The following is a 23132-nucleotide window of genomic DNA, read 5'->3' as shown; positions in this document are numbered from 1 at the left end:
GAGAGAGAGAGAGAGAGAGAGACAGACAGACAGACAGACAGACAGACAGACAGACAGACAGACAGACAGACAGAGACAGATGATAGATGGGTGAATGGATAGATAGATAGATAGAGAGAGAGAGAGAGAGAGAGAGAGAGAGAGACAGACAGACAGACAGACAGACAGACAGACAGACAGACAGACAGAGATAGAGACAGATGATAGATGGGTGGATGGATAGATAGAGATAGATAGATAGATAGATAGATAGATGATAGATAGATAGATAGATAGATAGATAGATAGATAGATAGATAGATAGATAGAGATAATTAAAAACACAAAATGTAATTTTAATTTTTGCATACAATGACAACATTTTAAATTTTTAATTTAAATTCAAATGTTAGGAAATTTTAGTCCACCAGTTATTTCCATAGCGGAAAAATATTAATTTACTTCCATTCTTTAAATTTCTTCTTCTTCTTTTGTTTTTACTCCTATAGATTATATATGGATCGCATCCAGAGATGCCAGATCAAAGTGTATCTTTTTCCTCCTATCAAATGGTCCCTGATGAAAGTTATGAACACAAAGGTCTGTGTCATCTGCTTTTGCACTTTGGATGGACCTGGGTTGGGATTCTTGTAAAAGAAGATGACGATGGAAGATTTGTGAGAATGACATTTTCAACGTTTCCTCTTTATGGCATTTGTATTGCCTTCCTTAAAAAAATAAGACCAATTTATATCAGTACTATTTCTGAGGATCTAGAATGGCTAGCAGAAATATATCATTTTTCAATGAACAACAAAGCCAAAGCAGTGATTGTCTATGAAAGAACACTTCTGCATTTGAGGTTACTACTACACCTTCCTAAAATGGAACTAGTGTCCTTAGAGGCTAAAGGTAAGGTGTGGATCATGACCTCCCAGATGGATCTTGCATCAGTGTTTTACCAAAAGAGTTGGGATGTTCAAGATATCCATGGTTCCCTGTCCTTTTCAGTTCACTCCAATGAAATTCCAGGATTTCAGCACTTTCTCCAGGCAAGACACCATTTCTCATCAAAGGAAGATGGCTTTATCAAAGATGTCTGGGTACATGCATTTCACTGTTCCTTTCCCAGTCCTTTGGTGAATGATAAAGATAGTGATATTTGTACTATGAAGGAGAAACTAGAGGACCTCCCTGGGACTTTTTTTGAAACGAGGATGACTGGCCATAGTTACAATATATATAATGCAGTATATGTTGTAGCTCATGCTTTTCATGCCCTGCAGATCGAAAAACAAGAAAGAAACGTGCACAGAGGAAAGCAAAATCTTCAGACTCAGCATCCATGGCAGGTATAGACTTGAGCTGTCATTCTTTAATCTGTTCAGTGTCTTTATAGATTTATATAGATCACTTCATTTACTCAATAAATTGGTGTTATATTTATTATACTTCTGACTTCCAATACAATTTCATAGACATACAAATTTACTAAGATACATACAAATTTCTGCACATTTCAGGAGCCAGAAATGGACATTTTTCCTATTTTTGAACCTCGAGCAATTTCCAAAATGGTTTTAGTAGTTTAATGAAATACAGTGAAAATACCTATAAAAAAGCAGAATATGTACAATTATAAAATCAAGACAAAAATATTAGTAAAAATAATGCGCATTAAGAGAAAGAATACATTGAAAATCAATTCAATTGGACAATTTTCTATAATATATGTGGACTATTATGTGGCTTTTGATTTTTAAAAGATCTCCAACACATTCTAGAACTTGATTCATTCAAAAGTCTGCCAAAAAAAAGTAATACCCAAGCTGAAACCTTAACCTATTCCCTCTATCAGTTATATCTCAGCTCTTTCATAATCTGAAAGGTTAAAATCAGTGGCGTAGCGTGGGTTGTCAGCACCCGGGGCAAGGCAACCGGAAGCGGAAATAGAGGGGCGGGCGGGCGGTGACATCATGGCACTGCTGAAAAGACGCGCCCCGCAGCGGCGTAGACTTTCCAAGAAGAGTCGCGCCCATGCAGGATGCTTCCGGGTCCCTCTCGAGGGCGGCTGGGCGGGGCTCCGACCTGCAAAAGCCGCTGCATTCAAGCTCGCACGTGAGCCCCGCTAAATAAAGCCACGCATGCGCACGAAGCTAGGCCGGCCGGCCAGCGGGTCCGTCTTCGCTCGGCCAAACCTGCCAGGGCGCCTGCGGGGCGCTTGCGGTTGGCCTGAGCCTGGGCGGAGAGTTGGCCACTTCTATTTATTTTATTCAATTTATGTGGCCGCCCATCTCACCTGCCGGACTCATTTCGCTTTGCAAGAAAGAGCAGCTCGAGAGCAGAGCCAAGCCAACTCTGTGCAGCCCTTGGGGCTCCCTGAGCAGCTCAGTGCGAGCGCGCCCCCCCCCCAGATGTTGCGGCCGGTGCGGCCGGCCCCCCCTGCACCCCCCACGCTACGCCACTGGTTAAAATCTTCTAATAGGAAGTTGCACTCATGAAAATTAAGAACTGATGTATACTTGATACCCATCAAGTTTTCTTAAGCTTCTTCTAATCTTCTGTGAGGCTTCTTAGAAGACAGACAATCGTTTCAAGCCAAAATATCCATGCTTTCAGAAATTATCCCATATTGTTAGTTTTCATTAGAAGACAAGAAATGTTTTATTTGATATGCATTAAAAATTGTTAGGGTACTGTAGACTATCTTGGAACCATTTTTTTTGAGGAAAATGGAACCTTTAAGAAAATTGTAATGTTGTTCAGGGAAAAATATAACCCTATAGAATATTGGAAGTTTCTTAATGGGATGCTTTTACATATCAGGGAATTTTATTCATTAATGACATTCTGACCAATTTTTGCGTATTATTTGATCTTCAGCTCCACCAGTTTCTAAAAAGCATTGCATTTAATAACAGTGTTGGGGATGAGATTTTGTTTGATCAGAAGAGGAAACTGATAGTTGGATTTGATGTTATCAACTGGGTTACCTTCCCCAACCAGTCCTTCTGTCGAGTGAAAGTTGGGAAACTGAATCCCTCAACTTCTGAGGGCAAAAAGCTCATCATTCATGATGAAGCCATCACCTGGCATGGAACTTTCAACCAAGTAGGTTCCGAATGTAGGTAATTACATCTGGATGTTATTTAATATACAGGTGGTCCTCAATTCACAACTATTAATTTAGTGACTATTCAAAGTTACAATGGCACTAAAAATGTGACTTATGACATAAGTGATCCCACTTATAACCATTGAAACATTCCTCACACTCATGTCATCAAAAATTGGGTGCCTGGCAACTGAGATGTAATTATGATGGTTGCAGCATCCCAGGATCATGTGAACATCATTTGCAATCTTCCCAGACAGCTTCTTACAAGCACTCAATGGAGAAAGCTGGATACACTTAATGACTGTGTAATTCACTTAATAACTTCAGTGATTTGCTTAAAAACTATTGGAAAAAAGGTTGTAAAATTGGGCATGATGCACTTAAAAATCACCTTGCTTAGCAAGAGAAATTCTGGTCCCAATTGGGGGTCATAAGTCAAGGACCATCTGCATAAATAAAACATAAACATACTACATCTATGTTTTTTATGTTGCATAAAGCTGGAAAAAAATTGCAAGCAATGGCACCAGGGAACCGGTGGCAGAAGTGGCCAGCAGGTCCTTTGCACACCATCAGGTGGTGCACCAGTTGCATCCATACCTAGATTGGATTGCCCTGCTCACAGTACCTCATACCTTGTAACCCCTAGATTAGACTATTGTAACACGCTTTAGAAGGGGCTGTCCTTGAAGACCATTTAGAAACTTCAACTGGTGCAGAATGCAGCTGTATGGATAATAATAATGATATATGGCACACATAAAACCACTCCCGAGTCAGCTGCATTTGTTGCCAGTGTGTTCCCAGGTGCAATTCAAGGAGCTGGTGATTATATATAAAGCCCTACATGGCTTGGGACCAGGTATCTGAAAGATTGCTTTTTTTCTATAGTCTTTCCCCATCCAACCAGGTAAAATAGAATGGGCATGCTACATATTCCATCAGCCAAAGAATGTTGGTTGGCAGGGACTAGAACGTTAACTTTTTCTGCAGTGGCCCCTACTCTGGGAAACATCCTCCCTTCAAATATTACAAAGGATCCAAACCTGTTAGCCTTTCATAAAGCTCTAAAAACCTGGTTATGCTCTTGAGCCTGAGGTACTACATGTGCCAAGAACTGTGCCTCCTGGCTAGATGGTTAATGGGCCAGATATCTTACTTTTGTATGTACTTCAATTTTTTACTGTTTTAATGCTTTTTACTGCTTTTATTGTTTTAAAGTATTTTTTAAAATTAATTGTAATATATGTTTTGAATTGTGAGCTGCCCAGTCATTTGCTGAAATGGGCACATATAGAAGTCAATAAAACAAATTGTATGGTTTCTACATGGAAGCCTTCCCATCATATGGGAACTATGATGGAAAAAATGGAATTTGCAATAGTGGCAAATATCTGTAGCTTGGGTGTAGGATGAGGGCGAAGGTTTGTTCTCTGAGCTTGTGGGTTGGTTCCTGAATATTTCATTACCAGGGTAGGTAACATTTGGAAACCAACCCACAAGCTCAAAGAACAAACCTTTACCCTCAAAAAAGATTTTTTTGATGCTTGTGACCTTTACATCTAAAATCTCTTCTGTGTGTACATGTGTAGGCATGTGTTTCTTTGTATGATGTTTGTCAAAAAATATTGAAAATGGTGTGCTAAGTAATGCATCTATATGATTTACAGAGTAATAACAATATTTGTAGTTCAGAACTGTGGAATACTTGATGCTCTCTGAGCTTGGTTTTTTTTCTTGTAGATATTTCATTACCCAACTATGTAACATCAGTATGCCCTGAAGATATTACCTAATTGAGTAAGGAAAAATCTATAAGAAAACAACCAAGCTCCAAGGGCAGCAAGAGAGAGTTGAACTTCTTTAAAAGTTGCCTGCTACTGTTTTTGAGTTTTTAGATATATCAGTTGCTTGGTAAATTGGCTACTTGTTCATTATAGAATCAATAGCCATTTGATTTTTTTATATGTACATGTTCTCTATATGTAAATAACTTGTAAGAATGCTAATAGATTTTTTTTCTTATTTCTGGGCCAGACACTACCTATTTCTCTGTGTACTAAGAGCTGCCTCCCTGGTAATTTCAGGAGAAAGCAGGAGGAAAAACAATTTTGTTGCTATGATTGTCTTCCATGTCCTAAAGAGAAAATGTCAAGCCTGATTGGTAAGAGACGTTATGAAATAAAATCTTGTAACTCTGCAGGATATACCAAACAGATCTACCAAAACATAAGTATGGAAATTGGGTTATATTATTTTATGGGTAGTCCTCAACTTACAATCACAATTGAGTCCAACATTTCTATTGGTAAGTGAAACAGTTAAGTGAGTTTTGCCCCATATTATAATCTTTGTTGCCATAATTGTTAAATGAATTTTGCAGTTGTTAGTAAGTGAATCTGGCTTGCCCATTGACTTGTCAGGAGGTTGCAAAAGATGATCACATAACTCTGGAAAATTGCCAAGCATCCAAATTTTGATTATATGTCCATGGGGATGATGCTACAATTGTAAACATAAAAAATGGTCATATGTCCCTTTTGCAGGGCTATTGTAACTTTGGTCATGGTTGTATGAGTGGTTGTATGTATAAATGGTTGTAAATCAAGGACTACCTGTATTTGTTGGCAGAAGTTGCCCACTCCACTACCTTTTGAAAAGATAGGAGAAAGGGTTATTAAGGGGACTAAAAGTTTAATTTCCTTGGCTTGTATTACATAAATTGGACATCTCAGCCTTCTCATTATGTCACAGCAGCCATATCAATTCAATTGATAAAGCAAAACACATCAATTTACCTTTCACAATATTTGCTTTAAGGGACTGGAAAGGCTTGAGATAGTTTTCAGTAGTTTAAAGATAAACCAGTCTTTCACCTTTCCTTCAGCAAAAAAAATATTTACTTACCGGTATTTATTTTATTTAGAAAATTTAGATGCTGCCCATTCACTCTCAGTGACTTTGGAGGGCTTACAAAAAATGAAAACCCAATATACAATAATAAAAACAATAACCTCCTCATCCCCCTGGTGACAACAATCAGTCAAACAACCCACTTGATGGACTCCATCCCACTCTGGGTTCTTCAGGCCTATTGGCAAAACCAGGTCTTCAAGACCTTGTGAAAGTGTCAAAGTGGGGGCTAGCGGATGGTGTTCCAAGGTGAGGAGCCATTATGGAGAAGGCCCTTCTTCTGGGTCCCACCAGATGTACCTCCTTAGGAAAGGGGAGATCAATATTCCTTATCTCCCTGCTCTGGTGGGTTGGGTGGATGTAATCATAGAGAAACAGTCCTTCAGATAACCTGATCCTAAGGTTTAAAAGGTTTTAAGGTACAATAGGTACCTTAAATTGTACCCAGAAGCAAATTGGCAGCCAATGCAGCTCCTGCAGGAGAGGTGGCACATATGGACACCTGGCCTGCACAAAACCACACAGGCTGCTACACTTTGAACCAATTGGAGTTTCCAGACACAGTGTTGCTCCATGTAAAACTATCAATGACAAGATGCACTTGTGCCTCTCAATAGATGTGTCTGAGAGTTCTTTTCCTCTAAAATGTTCTAAATTATGAATCAAAAGCAAAAATAAAATCTAGGAAAGTCATATCTGCCTGAGATGAATTCTGACTCCCCAACACAATACTTTCATTTTCCTGTAGGTTTTGGGATTACATTTTAAGTGTTTGCTCAATCTGTCCAATCAAATTCTTCTTCATCCAAGGAAGACACAGTTTAAAGCTTTTCATGTGGACTCTAATAAGAATTTGAATAGAAACAATATAGATAGAGATAAAGTGGATACTCATTTTTGGTCATCTTATCAAAAACTCATATTAATAGAGTCTTTGGAATTAAAAAAATAGGCTATTAATTATATTTTATCCCAAATAATTAAAATGGAATTTATCTGATTCCCCCCCATTATTAGCCTCCTAATTTTCATTAATTGACCAGTATCCCAAAAGTTGGAAGACAGCAATAGTAGTTTACAAAGACAAACTGAAAATATTGGTGCCAGCTATAGATGAAGGAAAGACACTGAAATATCATATGTGATAAGAAGAGTAATGTAATTATAATAGAGGAATAACGGATTATTATTTTTTTAAAAAAAAAACCTGTTACAGACATGGATGATTGTTCTGGATGCCCAGAAGACCAATATACAAGCATGGACCAAGATTCGTGTATTCCAAAGAGAATATCTTTCTTATCCTATGAAGAACCAATGGGAATAAGTCTAGTTATTTTGGCACTCTTTTTTTCCTTTTGTACAATTTTGGTGCTGTCAACATTTTTGAAATATCACTATACTCCCATTGTGAAGGCTAATAATCAAAATCTCACCTATGTTTTACTCATCTCCCTCCTCCTTTGCTTCCTTTGCTCACTGCAGTTCCTCATTGCACCAGGCAATATAGTATGTCTCCTCCGACAAATTAGCTTTGGTATCATCTTCTCAATAGCTGTGTCTTCTGTGCTGGCTAAAACCATCACTGTGGTTTTGGCTTTCATGGCCACCAAGCCAGGATCCAGAATGAGGAAATGGGTGGGAAAACGGTTAGCCACCTCCATTGTTTTGTCTTGTTCCCTAATTCAAGCAGGCATATGCATTGTGTGGCTGTTCACATTTCCTCCTTTTCCAGATGTTGACACTCATTCAGAAATTAAGGAAATGATACTGCAGTGCAATGAAGGTTCAGCTACCATGTTCTACTGTGTCTTGGGCTACATGGGCTTTCTGGCAGTGGCCAGTTTCATAGTAGCTTTTTTCTCTAGGAAGCTTCCTAGTAGTTTCAATGAAGCCAAATGTCTCACATTTAGCATGCTAATTTTCTGCAGTGTGTGGTTCTCCTTTGTTCCATCTTACCTGAGCACAAAAGGCAAATATATGGTTGCTGTGGAGGTTTTCTCGATTTTGGCCTCCAGTGCTGGGTTGTTGGTTTGCATATATTTTCCCAAATGTTATGTAATAATTTTTAGGCCAGAACTAAACAACCGGGAGCAACTAATTAAAAGACAACATTAATAATGTAAATAAAAATATTTATTTCTATTATTTTTCATTCTCAATATCTTTTCTTTTAAATTTCCATTTTTAATCATTTATATTTGTATATTTTGGAATCTTTTGTCATGCATTTATTGAATACAAAGTTCTTGGGAGCTTTCTACCTTAGAATATGTGTACTATATGTACACTTTTGCAGATAGTTTCACACATTGATGCCTTCATGTTTCCTCCTCCCTTTTTCTCCTTTGCCACTAATGTAACCCTCTATTGTTCCCCCATATGGCTCCATTGTAGTCTGATGCGATAAGGAAGAATTTCACTTGAGCTTCACAGCACTAAAGCATCAATGTTCCTACATTACATCTTGCTATTCTTCTACACTATTGTTAGATGGACAGCCATAAATATTATTTAAATGACTAAATAAAATAAATCAGTCTAGCCACTATATGCATCTGTTAAAGTGAGATGCAGTTCATGAAACCTGATGCCTTCAATAAACTTTATCCTATTAGGCTCCTTATCATTTGCTTTTTAAACATACTGTAGTTGCTTCTCCTGATGGGACTTGAGAGTGTGGGATTCTCATGATGATGCAACTATCACATTGTCAGGTTTGAGACAGTAGATTTAGTGGATTCCATTAGGGCCATCTCTGATGAAATATATGAAACTACTAGGGGTAATTATCAGAGACAGTTGCTCTGGATTCCATGTAGATGCAAATGACTGGATGCATATTCCAAGAGACTCTGGAATGAGTGCAGAGAAGAGCAACAAGAATGATTAGGAGGCTGGAGGCTAAAATATATGAAAAATGGTTACAGGAATTGGGTATGACTAGTCCAATGAAAAGAAAGACTAGAAGTGACATGATAGCACTGTTCCAATATTTGAGGGGCTCCTACAAAGTTGAGGGAGGCAAACTATTTTTCAAAGCTCCAAAAGGCAAGGCAAGAAACAATGGTTAGAAACTAACCAAGGAGAGAACCAAGCTAGAACTGAGAAATTTCCTAACTGTGAGAGCAACCCATCAATGGAATAGCTTGCCTTCAGAAGTTGTGTGTGCTCCATCATTGGAGAGTTTCAAGAAGAGACTGGACAAACATTTGTCTGAAATGGTATGGGTTCTCCTGCTCGAGCAGGGAGTTGGATTAGAAGACCTTTAACTCTATTTTTCTATGTCCTATGACTCCTTGTTCTTTGCCTTATTTCCATCATTTTCAGGGCTAATCTTCCCCACTGGGGTAGATTTTTCCTAAACAACCAAATATGGTGTTCTAGCTGTAATGTCTCTCCATTCTGACAGAAAGTGTCAGTCTTCTATAATCTCATACTGGAAACCTTCCAGTAAGTTCAGGGGTGAGATTCAGTCGGTTCGCATGGGTTTGGCAGAACTGGTAAATTTTGCTGAGTTTGGAGAATTAGCTGAATGCACACTGCTTCTGGAAGTCCAGTCTGGGCCTCAGAGGCATGGAGGAGGCCTTCCAGGCCTAGAACAGCCCAATGGAAGTGTGTGGATGTCACTTCTGGAAGTCTGTTCTAGGCCTCGGAAGCCCAGACCTGCATCCAATAAGAGAACCATTTGTTCAGGCATTTGAATCCTAAGTTGCAGCAGGTCAAGAATGTGGTGGCCAGTGTCTGTCCATTTTTTTTCCATTTAAGCATGGGGCACCAGTTTTGACAAAGTTACACTAATTTCCTATAATTGCCAAGTCAAATTTAAAATGCTTTTGTTGAAAAATAAATCACTAAATTATTGAGCCTTCTCTATAGGAAAGAATGATTTCTCTTGGGCTGGGCATCATCTAGTACGATTTTCCATTTGTTTCTGTTAAAGTTTACAGCTCACCCAGAGCAAAAATAAACCCAAGGATTAAGCACGTACAAAAAACTGAGCAGGAGGCATAGTATAGAAAAAACCTCTTTATCTTCAAATATTTAAATATGATACATATATACAGTTTCCAAGCAGTTCTTGGAAACATGGTAGAGAACAACAACAACAACAACAACAACTAACATACAACTTCAGGACTCAGGGAGAGACTAATTCACACCTAGACCTAGGCTGGCTCACATGCTTCTCACAGTCAATTCTATGTCTCAGTTAAATAACAGTCCCATTGGCTGGTCCATTGTTATGGCTACTCCTCCCTTTATGACTGGAATGGACATAAAATCAAATAATACTCTTCTCATGGTGCATTCCACTCAATGGCTTGGTCATTACATCTGCCAGATTGTCATTTGAAGAACAATAAAGCAAGTGAATTAGTTTACTTTTGATGGCTTCTCTGACATTACTATATTTAATGTCCACATGCTTGCTTCTACTTTTCACTTTGTCACCTGTTGCCATTTTAATGCAAGCAGCATTATCTTAAAATACTGTTACAGCTTCTTTAACTTCTATATTTAAATCCTTTAACAGCTGTAAATACCAGGTTACCTCTGAAGAAGTTCAGACAGAGCAATAAATTCTGCCTCCGCAGTAGAAATAACTACAGTTGTTTGTTTTCTGGACTTCCATCCAATTAAACTCCCTCCAAATAAAATCACAAACCCAGAACTGGACTTTCTGGTTTGCACATTATTGGGGTAATCACTGTCAACATAACATATTAACTTTAACTCTTCAGAGACTTGTATTTCAAGACCCAAATTCACAGTTCCCTTCAAATACCTGAGAATTCTTTTCACACCCATCCAATGCATCTGTGTTGTTGCTGCAGTAAAGTGACTTAAGATGCTTACTGCACAAACTATGTCTGGTCTGGACCATTGTGACAGATATAACATGCTTCCTATTGCTGACTGATATACCTCCTGATCATAGGCTTCACTTTTGTCCTCATCTAAAGTGTTGTGAAAATCTATGCTCATAGGTGTTGGAGCAGAATTACAATCCCTCATATTGTATCATTCCAACAGCTGTTTAATTTTCCTTCTTTGACTGAGAACGTAGCCACCTTTCTCAGTTTTTTGGTATCTCTACACCAAGATATTTTTGTATTTCAGCCAAACTTTTCAATTTAAACTTTTTCTCCAGCTGATTAGCAAATTCCTTCACCTGTGTTAGATCCTTTGCAATGAAGCAAAGATAATCCACAAACGCTAATTGGCAATCCCCACCGTGGAACATTGCAGTATATATGCAACCATCAGCCTTACAACTCTTGAACCCAAGACCCTTCAATGCCACATCTAAACAGATGTTCTAGTTTCTGGCAGACTGCTTCAGCCCATAAATGTCCTTGTTCAGTTTATACACAGTGCCAGGCTTTTTACTTTCATACCCTGGTACTTGAACCATGTAAATTTCTTCCTCCAACTCTGCATTGAGGAATGTTGTGGTTATATCAAAGTGCCAAATTTTATGACCACATGCCATTGCCAATGCTAGTACCAACCTTATAGTTTCACTTTTTACTGTTGGTGCAAATACCTAATCATAGTGCACATTTTTCTTCTGCGAAAACCCCTGTGCCTCTAATCTTGCCTTATATTGGTCTTCATTGTTGGGTAACCTTTCTTTTTGTATACCCATTTACATCCTACAGCTTTGTAGTCTTGTGGCAAAACTATAGAGCTGAACACTTTATGTTCATCTATGGATTTCATTTCTTTGTCCATGGCCTCCTTCTACTTTTCTTGCTCTACTTTGGTAGTGCTAATACTTCCTGATAGTTTCTTGGCTCATACCACACATTACACACCTTTATTTTCCCAACTGAATACCTATCAGGTGGAATCCCTTTGTTCCATTGCTCTGACCTGCATGGGATTGACTGCTCTTGACTGCCAATCATATTCGTGATTGGAATAACTTCCAGCCATTTAGAGTGGCTGTTGACCACTATAAAAAATAGCTGTCCCCTGAAAGGGCCCAGCGAAGTCGATATGAATCCGCAACCAGGGAGTGTGTGTCTCCTCCCATCTATGGACAGGAGCATGTGGCATTTCAGGCCTAGACTGCTGACACGTGTAACACCTGTGTACTTGAGCTTCTATGGCTTTATCTAATCCTGGCCACCATAAATAGCTTTGTGCCAATGCTTTCATCTGGACAATACCTGGATGACCTTCATGAAGTGATTGCAGTACCTTGTCCCTTAATGAAGTGGGGACAATGACCCTGCTCCCCCATAGAATATAACCCTTGTGAGCTGAGAGCTCGTGTCTACATGTGAAGTAGCTCTGGAACTCGGGTCCAGGACTGTTTTCCAGCCATCCCGTGTGAACCCAGGATAGTATTCTACTTAGAATCTTGTCTGCAGCAGTTTCTGCAGCTATGTCCCCAGTGTGGAGGGGAAACTCCAGCAAGTCCTGAATAGACAAAATGCGTAGTGGAAGCCTGCTGAGGCCATCTGCATGGCCCATATCTTTGCTGGGTTTGTGAATTAGCCTGAAACTGTAGGCCAATAAAAAGATAGACCATCTTAACATCCTAGGGGATAAGATGTGGGGTGTCTGTCTGTCTGTAGTGAATAACCCCAATAATGGTTTATGGTCTGTGAAGACCGTGAACTCCCTACCATACAAGTAGTCATGGAATTTTTTTTACTCCAGCTATAATGGCCAATGCCTCTTTATCAATTTGTACATAATTACGCTCTGTGGAGGACAGTGTCCTGGAATAGAAAGTAAATGGGATTTGAGTGGCTTAAAACAGCCCCACCCTGTATGGTGATGCATCACATGCAAAGCACACCGGTAATGACTCTTTAAAGTGGGTGATCGTTGAACTGGCAGACAGTAGGGCCTTCAATGCCTTAAAGCTGCTTTCATGTACTTTGGTCCATTTCCAAGCAGTGTTTTTATCCAAGAGCCGGTGTAATGGCTTGTTAGGAAGGAACGTATGGTAAAAATTTAGGAGGCCTAGGAATGCCTAAAGCTCTCCTTTTGTCTTGGGGCTGGGTGCCATCTGAATGGCTTTTAACTTGGACTCAGCAGGGTGGATGCCATTGACATCGATACGGAAACCAAAGAACTCAGTTGAAGGAACTCCAATGCTACACTTGTTTTTCTTAAGTTTAAGGCCCGCTTCACGAAGCCATGGAAGGGCGGCTCAGAGCCTCCTTGCAAGCAGCTCAGTGGACTCACTGGCAATAAGAACATCATCAGAATAGGGGCAGACCCCTGGAATGCCCTTGAGCGTATGCTCCATAATGCTTTGAAAAATGCCAGGGGCTACACTAACCCCAAATTGCAAGCATTTTACTTTAAAAGCTCCTCTGTGAGTTACAATAGTCTATGCCGCGGCTGTGGCCTCATCCACAGAAAGCTGTTGGTAGGTCTGAGCCAGATCTAACTTTGTGAAAACTGTACCCTCTTGCAGTGATGCCAGGATGTGGCTCACTACTGGCATTGGGTACGCATGCTGTTTGAGTGCACGATTAATTGTGCACTTGTAATCAGCGCAAATTCTGACCTCCCTGTTAGCTTTTAGTGACGTGACAATTGGGGTTTCCCATTCACCCCCATCTACAGGCTGTAGTATCCCGTTTGACTAGCTTATCCAATTCAGTGTCTATCTTGTGTTTAAGAGCAAATGGCACTCTATGCAGTTTAATCCTGACCGGCATTACAGTAGGATCTAGTTTAAATGTTATTGGCAGGCCCTTGTGAGTTCCTAGACCTGAGTCAAACACATCTGCAAATGCCTTGCATACTGTTGCTAGACCCGTGACTTGTGTCCAGTTGATACCGGTGACTTGGATGCCTAGTGCATCAAACCAATCAAGCCTGATCAGGCGTTTGCCCAGGTTCGCCTGGTGCGCCAGTTGCGACCCTACCTGGACCTGCCCTACGCACAGTCACTCATGCGCTTGTGACCTCCCGTTTAGACTACTGCAACGCTCTCTACATGGGGCTGCCCTTGAGGACCACCCGGAGGCTTCAGCTGGTGCAGAATGCAGCCGTGCGAGTCGTGATGGGGGTCTCCCGATACTCCCATGTAACACCTCTACTCCGCGAGCTGCATTGGCTTCCGGTTGCCCTTCGGGTGAGATTCAAGGTGCTGGTGATGACCTATAAAGCCCTAAATGGTGAGGGTCTGGGATATTTGAGGGAACACCTGCTGCCAGCATCAAGCTTCCTTCGTTCAGTGCGCTCCCACAGGGAGGGTCTTCTCAGGGTGCCACCGGTTAAAGATTGCCGGCGGGTAACACCCAGGGGTAGGGCCTTCTCAGTGGGTGCGCCTGCCCTGTGGAACCAGCTGCCTGAGGAGCTTAGGACTGCCCCCAACCTCCGTTCATTCCGCCGGGACCTGAAGACCTGGCTCTTCGAGCTCTCTGGCCCAGGCTGAGAATTTTTTAATTTTAATTTTAACTGGGTTTTTTATTTTTCTTAGGGTTTTATTTAATCTTTTTTAATTTGTTTTAACGTTTGTATTGACTTTCTTTTAAATGCCCTGTAAACCGCCCTGAGTCCTTCAGGAAAGGGCGGTATATAAATCTAAATAAATAAATAAATAAATTCACTGACCCCCCTATTAAGACAACATCCAGGTGTCCAGAAAACCCCTTAAATTTAGCGGCCAATTTGGCCTCAGCTTTCACTGCAGCTCTAGCATTCTGTAAGTAGGTCAGTATAATGTCAGATGGCCTGAGCTTGGCCCATCTCTTGGTGCGATTGCAGACAAAATGGAATGTATTAAGTGATATAATGGACATGGCTGAGCCTGTGTCCAGCTCCATCTTGCAAGGGACCCCTTGCAGCTTGAACTGGTTGAAATTTTGGCTTAATGGGGCGGTGAGCTCCTGTGCGGCAAATGCTTCTGTGGCTGGAAAAACCATATGCTAAACTGCCCTGGGTCCCGGTACTTCTCCTGATCAAAATGTCCGACTGGCAATTCAGTTGCCGGTCCTTCTGGTGACCCCTGCAGATGGACACGATGTGGCCAGTCTTCCCACAGGCCTGGCATGTGGCTGTCTGGAACCTACAGTCTATATGTTGGTGGTGGCCACCACACCCTGGACACCTAAGGAAGGGACCTGCCTTGTAAGTCATCCTTTGTTGCTTGTTGCTGCAACGTTGTTGGTCATCATGTCTTTGGAGCTTGTCAACTTCTGTGTTGTCATAGGAATATTCAGCGTGTTCGGTGTCCTCGTGGTGGATAGTCTCATGCTGTGCTGTTTTGGCAGGCCACATGGCTCTTATGGCCCCTCTGGCGGCTTCGTCCACCATGATCTCCTTCAACGCGTCTGGGAATGACAGAGTCTTTGGTGAAGAGTTTTTGTTGCAACTCTTGATTCTGGAGGCCACAGACGAGCTGGTCCTGGAGCCTCTCCTCTATGTCAGAGAAGTGGCACAGGCGTTCGGCCTGCCTCAATGCTGTGATGAATTTGGATGCTGTTTCACCTGGCTGTTGAACCCTCTGTTCCAACACATGGTGCCAAATGATTACTGACAGCTTGGGTTGGAAGTGGTCGCCGAGCTGTTTCTTCTAGTCTGTGAACATTATGGATTGCAATGGCATCGGCGCAAACAAGTTCTCTGTGATGTTGAACGTGGCTGGGCCGCCAACACATAGGAGTGTAGTGGCCTTAAGGCCGTCCTCAGTGACTTGGTTGGCGCAGAGGTAGTTCTTGACCCTGGATAGATATGAAGACCATCTTTCTGGGTGAGCTATGTCAAATTGTTCCAGCTTTCCAACCATTTCCAGCCATTTCAGGTTGGACTTCACAGCTGGGCTCGTCGTCTTCTTTTCCTGCTCCTCCGTATGCCCAGGGACTGATCCTCAGGGCTCATGGTCGCTAGCGTGGCTGTGCTAGGCTGACCGTAGGGGGGGATTGCTTTCCCACCAGGTGCGCTCCAGCCTCTCCCCTATTGACTCTCAGCTCTGTTGAAGGAGCAGGATCCCATCCTCGTCGCCAGTGTTGTGTACTGGGTTCATTGCTTGAGAGAAGAGACGAGGTGAGTGAGTTCAGTCAGGAACATTTTTTATTTGCTTGCAGGAACCGAACTGGGGAAACAGGGCTGCGAATGCAGCTATTTATACCCTAGCCTCTAGGTGGCGGCCAGTAGGTATAAAGCAACCTATTGCCGCCCTAGAAGCAGCCAATGGTGGCACTGGAAACGGGTTGTCTGAGGAGTTGGGAGCCAGCTCCCTGCTTAAGCAACCTTCCAGCAATCAAAACCCACATGATACACTCAGTAAAACAAAGCCCAATACATTACAGATGGCATCTCACCCTGCCCCATGGCAGCATTTGGGTCTCAAAGATGGGCTTGTCAAGCCAGTGTTCTAACTAACACAAGTTAGTGTTCTAACTAACACATGCTCCTATTGACTGCTAAAACCAAGCTTTGAAAAAGGATTATAGCTATCCTATTTTATCAATACAGCATTCAATATTAATGATGTGCCTAAAGGGAGTAGAACAGGGTACTAGAGAGCAGAATAACATACTGTATTTAGGAATGCTAATAACTTAAAGGCTATACAGTTAAAAAGACCAAAGGCAATAAATGGTTACTTCTCTAAATGCTTACTAAAAAGTTATTATGATGATACACTCATGCAATCTTGGAGACAAGTCTTACGGTGCTACATGTATTTTATTTATTTATATTTCATTTTTCTTAACTGCCAATCTCCCTTAGAGAGGGGCTTTACAGGCAAAGAACCTCTTTAATATTTGTACATCTGATTCCCCATTTCTATCTCATAATATTTTCTTAATGCACCTAATGGTTGCTTTTGTATTAGTCAGGGTCCTTCAAAATGGACATATATTTATTATTGGGTACTATTTAATGGCAATAGAGAAAATTTAAATAGAGAACCTGTTTCCAACCTATAATTATTGAAAGTGGCTGTGGTTAATTCTGTTTTTGTAGACTTGGTAAACATTAGCAAATTCAAAGAGAATGTAAAGAGTTTACAGCCTCAGTGCAGAATGACTGTTTAAATCAGGTTAGAAAACAGTGGAGAAATTTCAGAATAAGATAATTGGGAGTTGACACAACAATGAAACAACTGTTGCTTTCAATCTTGTTCTTCCCACCAACAGTATGTATGACTGAAACGGCAGATGATCCAATTCCCATTTCACACAATTATTTTCAAGCTGGTGTCTTTATCATTGGTGGTATCACATCTCTTATCACCATCCCTATAAATCCTCCTACATTTGGTGAAGCTCCGCACCATTCATTTAATGATGGATTTCTGTGAGAAACCTTCTTTCTTTCCTTCCTCCTCCTTTTTTTTATCTGTATACGTATGTCTCTGTGTATTGGAGCTTAGGTAGCTGGTTATACTTATTTCACATTTTTTTTAAATCCCATTTATATCCCGCCCTTCTCCGAAGACTCAGGGTGGCTTACAATCTAAGCACAAATCAATGTGCTTAGCAATAGCCTTCATTCTATGTATATGCCTGCTTATTAGGGTTTCCCCCCCCCCAAGTGGCATTATTACAAAGTCAGCTTATTGCCCACAACAATCTGGGTCCTCATTATTATTCAAAATAACTCATATTGAAATGTATGCCCATAAAATAAAAAAGACAGTATGCATCTTTCACTGCATTTGATCCTTGAGGTACTAACTTCAAAAATAGTTGCCTAGGCTATGTTTGAGACTAAAAGAAATTGACTTCCTTATCAGAAAACAACTTTAAGCATATCACACGAAAAAAAGGATTTTTCATTAGTTATGTCAAAGAGAAATGAGAATAGCATAATCTGTCTGTGTACTCCATTTAACTATTACTCAAAGCATTGCCAAATAAAAAATATATTTTTATAGTGCCGCAAGCTGTCCTATTTTTAGCCCACAAAATAGAAGCACTTTTTTAAGGAGAGGCAGAAATTCTGAGGAAATCTAATGATAGTTCTACAGAAAATTTATTCTTGTTCCATGCAAAGTAGTACAGACATAAGTGATCTAAAGAATGCATAAAATAATAGTCTGAAATGGTTTTGATTCCATGGCAAAATGCATGTTATATTATAGAGACCTTCAATGAGGCATAAATTTAAAATACTTTTCTGAGAATTTTCCTTGATGTGATATTTAATCATAATTGCAGGGTTCTTACCAAATACTATCAACATATTTTGGCTTTGGTATTTGCTGTGAAAGAGATTAATGAAACCCCTCAGATTTTACCAAACCTCACTTTAGGATGCAGAATCTATGATAACTATTCTGGAAGATATACATCATATGCCACCATAAAACTTTTCTCCAGACAGAAGAAATTCATCCCCAATTATAAGTGTGAAATACAGAACAAACTCATTTCAGTCATCGGAGCACTGTATTCTGGCATCTCTTTCACGATGGCACGTATTTTGAGCATCTACAAAGTTCCACAGGTGGGAGTTTAAGGGAATTTATAGGAATTTAATAGCTGGTCTATAATTTTCTAAGTTTTGTAGACTTTGATGGATTTTTTTTTATTGAACACATAAAAAATGTCAACTTATATTACAATAAGTAATGTAAACTGTGTTTTGGAATTTAACATAATGGTAAAAAACATTTTGATTAAGTTAAAGAGAATGTGAAGTATATAAAGTAATTAGAATGTGATAATTCCCAAAATAGCTCATAATGTTTTCATACAGGTCATCATCATAATAAGAACAGGCTTTCTAAGGCATAGCTTCCATTAAAGTGGCATAGATTAATTAAATCCTTTCTGATTACATTTCTGCCCTTTCTTCCTTGATGGATCAACCTTAAATATTGAAAAAATAATCAAGGGTTTCCCTGAATGATTGTTATGGCCCATCAAGTCAATCTTGATTTCCCATAACTACAAGGACAAGCCCTATAGGCAAGATTTTCATATTCAGTATTGTTTTCCTAAGATTGAGAGAGACAGAGAGATTGACACAAAATTATACAGCTGCCTTACATTCCTAGGCAAAATTACATTTCATTCAACATAAGAGACGGTGAACTGAAAGAACTAAGGTAAGAAGTGTTTAGAGGTTTTTTTCTGAGTTAACCTTTCGAACTATGCTTGTTCCTAAATTGTCAGTGACCAATTTAAGATTATTATATAATAGTATGATGTCATTATTAACCATACCAATAATTTATGATATGCTAGGCTGTTCTTGAGAAGAACTCAAGATGTGTATAAAGGATAACACCAGCTAAAGAACTGGAAGCTGTGATTTCACATTAGTTTCTATATAATGGTATTTTATTAAACTTTATTAAACTGCCCAAATCTCAACTACTCTGTGCAGATCATAATAACCAAATAAAAAAATTACAATAAGTTCAATATAACATAAAAGGTAAAGATAAAGATGTCAAGAGCAACAGATTACATGGAATGAAGCAGAGGTCATCTGTGGACTGATTGATAAGCTGTGTCCCTAGATTAAAAGAAAAAGAAAAGTGATTTATTTTAAACTCCATATTGCATTGTTTATAGTGGGGAGAAAAGAGCAGGAAATCTCATGTGATAGGATAATGATTAACAGCTTTACAAGGGCTCAAGGAGACATAGTATAATGTAGTGCTGTAGTCTTGGACTGGAACAGCCATAAAAAAAACCCCAAAACCCAAAACACCTCATTGGATGACATTGTAGCAGTCAACCTTTGTCAGACCTTTTTTTTTTTACAGATTTCTTGTTCTGGGTAAATAATGGCAAGATGCACTGTATGTGTGCTGCATTGAGCTTCACCAGATAAAATTGGAGAGGAAACTAATAAAACTAATAAAACAATGTATAATTAAGGGAAATCAATTACAAGTTGGAGTTCTCCTATATCAAATGATTCTGCATTACTTGTCAAAATGAGGAAAGTGACTCCTGCTTCTTATTTGAGTATATCCTTTATTTTATTCAAAAAATTAAAATTAAAAATTTATTAAAATTTCCTTTATTTTTTTTTAAAAAAGGTATTACTTCACAATTAATAGACTATAATGTATAGATACAAGCTAAAACGGTTTAGGCGAAAAGAGAAAAAAACAAATACATATGTTCTCTGTTAAACAGATGGGACTTTGTTAACAAAGCTCATACCATATTTTCCAAACATCTGCCAACATATTGATGTACCATATTATGAGAACACCTTTATCAAGATAAATGAGGGAATACAGTATATGTGGATATTTCTGTATAATAATTCTGTGAGAATATTTTAGCACATGGTTCACTTCATATCAGAAAATTAAAAGTGGAAACTGAATTTGTGTCAGTGTCACAATGCAAATTTTGTCTTTTGCCTAGTCCTCAAACCAATTGATAACCATGATTTCAATGCAATTATGTAATTGTTATTCTTCTCCAAATCTTTCAACTCTCCTTTCAACAGATTACATACGGTTCTCCTCTACATAAGAATGATAGCTCTGAAGCACATTCTTTCTATCAGATGGCCCCAAATGAAGCCCACCAATACAAAGCGATTGTCCAGCTGCTTGTGCACTTCAAGTGGACATGGATTGGAATACTATTTAAAGAGGAAGATGGAGAAAGATTTGTGCGTACTATTTCCTCCATGTTTTCTCCTCACAGAATTTGTGTTGCTTTCCTTAAAAGATTTAAGCCATTTTATCTAAGCACTGTTCTTGATGACATGGGTTGGCTAGTGGAAATGTACCTTTTCCTGATGAGAAGTAATGCCAATGTTGTGATAATTTATGAAAGAAATATGATGATTTTGAGAGTGCTACTTTATCTACCAGAAATGGAATTAGTGCCTAAGGAGCCAAAAGGGAAAGTGTGGATCATGGTGGCTCAAACTGATCTTGCTTCGTTTTTCTTTCAAAGGAAGTGGGATATCCAAGTCCTTCATGGTGCTCTGTCCATCACTGTCCACTCAAATGAAGTTCCAGGTTTCCAACAGTTTCTTCAAACTATAAACCCTTTCTTATCTAAAAATGATGGTTTTATCAAAAATGTGTGGGCACATGCATTTGACTGTGCATTTCCCAAAGCTCCAACCAAGAATCTCGATGGCACCTGCACTGGGCGGGAAAAGCTGGAGACACTTCCTGGAGATTTTTTTGAAATGACTATGAGTAGCCACAGCTACAGTGTATATAATTCTGTCTATGCAGTAGCACATACTATACAGGCCATATTGTCATCTTCCTGCAGACAGAGAGGAAACACAATTGAACGTACATGTCCACAATATGTGCAATCATGGCAGGTAATAAAGCATATTTCTCAATTATGATATTAATTAGTGATTGTGCAATTATTGCATTTTAGTAAATCATCTTTAAGGTTTTGGGATCCACACTTATAACTAAAGAATCTTAAATACGATTTCTGCCTCATTTTAAAAATAATAGCAACAATAATTATTATTGTTTAGCAACAACACTAGTAGTAATAGAGTAGTTATATAAATGCCCTTTCAGATCCAGTTTGGTGTAATAATTAAGGCAGAAGACAGGAAACTGGGAGAACATGAAATTATTCTACCCTTAGCTACATAATAGTTGGGTAAGATTCAGCCAGTCATTCTCTCTTAGTCCTAGGAAAGAAACAATGACACACTATTTCAGAAATCTTACCAAGAAAATTGTAGGGATTAGTTGAGGCCATTACCAGGAATAAACACCAATTCAAAAGCACAAAACTTAATATCCTTTAACATAAACTCAGTTTGGTGACCATGATTAATTCTTCCTAGACAGAATTAGATCTGGTTTGGTAATTTTAGAATCAATCTTCTCTTTATTTGATGCTTGAAACCCTCTTTTAGAACACAACCTGACATTTTTTTTTAGTTTCCACTTTAAAGCGTTCCTATTTTCCTATCTAAACTGGAAGTTTCCTATTTAATTTTTGAATTTCTTTTTTCTGTTTGTGAGGGTTCAGGAAGGGCAATATAAAATGGGGTTTCAGCTGCTTATCTGCAATCAGATCTGACTGATGTAAGCATTATCAAACCGAGTTTATTATTGCTTTTTGTATCCTTTTCCTATTTTAAATTCAGTAGACTGTTATCATATCCTCATGAACTTCTGTGTAGTCAAGTACAAATGAATGGACAAATGAAGAAAAACAAAACTTAATGACAGGTGCTGAGATATCTGACATCTTTTTACAAACTCTTGTACTCTCCTTTATCACGTAGCTCCATTCCTTATTTAAAAAAGTCACATTTAACAACAGTGCAGGAGATCAGGTTTCTTTTGATCAGAATGGAGAACTGATAACTGGATTTGATATTGTAAATTGGATCACATTCCCAAACCAATCCATTCATCACATCAAAGTTGGGAAACTAGAGCCTTGGACTTCTTCTAGCAAAGTGTTTAGCATCCATGAAGATGCCCTTACGTGGCACAGCAGTTTTAACCAGGTAGGTTCTGAGTGTGTTCATATTTTTATACTAATTTTAAAATTATTATTTTCTATATATGCATGTATGTATGTATCTGTGTAAATTTTTTCTCTCATCCACATGCATAAATTGTTTGTGGGTAGTTCTTACAGTAGAGCAAAGAGTGACTAGAATAAGATGGATTTAATATATATTTTAAAAAAAAACAAAAAAAACCCAAACTCTGTGTTATATATCAAGGAAAATTGATATGGGCAGTTATAAATGGTTAACTGTTGTATTTATTTAAACTCTTAATTGTCTGTCTACCACTTTGCAAGTTTGTGTTTTGAGCGGGAAGATCGCTTTAAATTCATTGGCTACCACCTATCAGCGGTCCATATAAATATATGTCAAAGTGACTGGTAAAGCCACTTCTGTGTTAACTCAATAATGTCATGGTAGTCGAGGGCTAGCACACAAGCCTCATTGGATTAGATTGGTTTGATGCCCTAGGCATACATGTGACTGGCATTAACCAAACGAAAGCAGTGGACCTGACAACTGTCTGCCAGGAACATGCAGATGTTTTCAGCCCTAGCTTATGAAAGTACAAGGGAGCTCCAATTGCCCTCCACCTTGATCCAACGATAACCCCAATCAGGATCAAGCCTCACCAGAGTGCCTTTTGCCCTTAAACCTAAGATTGATGCAGAGCTAGATAAGTTGGTGCAGCAGGGTGTGTTGC

General features: G+C 39.2%; 1 protein-coding gene across 1 annotated transcript; it reads left to right on the top strand.

Moving 5' to 3' along the window:
- Window positions 1–7228: 7228 nt before the first annotated feature.
- LOC308678710 (vomeronasal type-2 receptor 26-like) lies at window positions 7229–8128 on the top strand (the record flags this gene model as incomplete). Its single annotated transcript, XM_081345947.1, has 1 exon — window positions 7229–8128. The coding sequence occupies one exon, from the start codon at window positions 7229–7231 to the stop codon at window positions 8126–8128; it is 900 nt and encodes a 299-aa protein (XP_081202073.1).
- Between the last annotated feature and the right edge of the window lie 15004 nt (window positions 8129–23132).

This window comes from Vipera berus (assembly GCF_964194415.1).
Source record: "Vipera berus genome assembly, chromosome: Z".
Classification (NCBI taxonomy): domain Eukaryota; kingdom Metazoa; phylum Chordata; class Lepidosauria; order Squamata; family Viperidae; genus Vipera; species Vipera berus.
The sequence above is the reverse complement of the archived record's forward strand: the minus strand, read 5'-3'. Positions and strand labels throughout refer to the sequence as shown.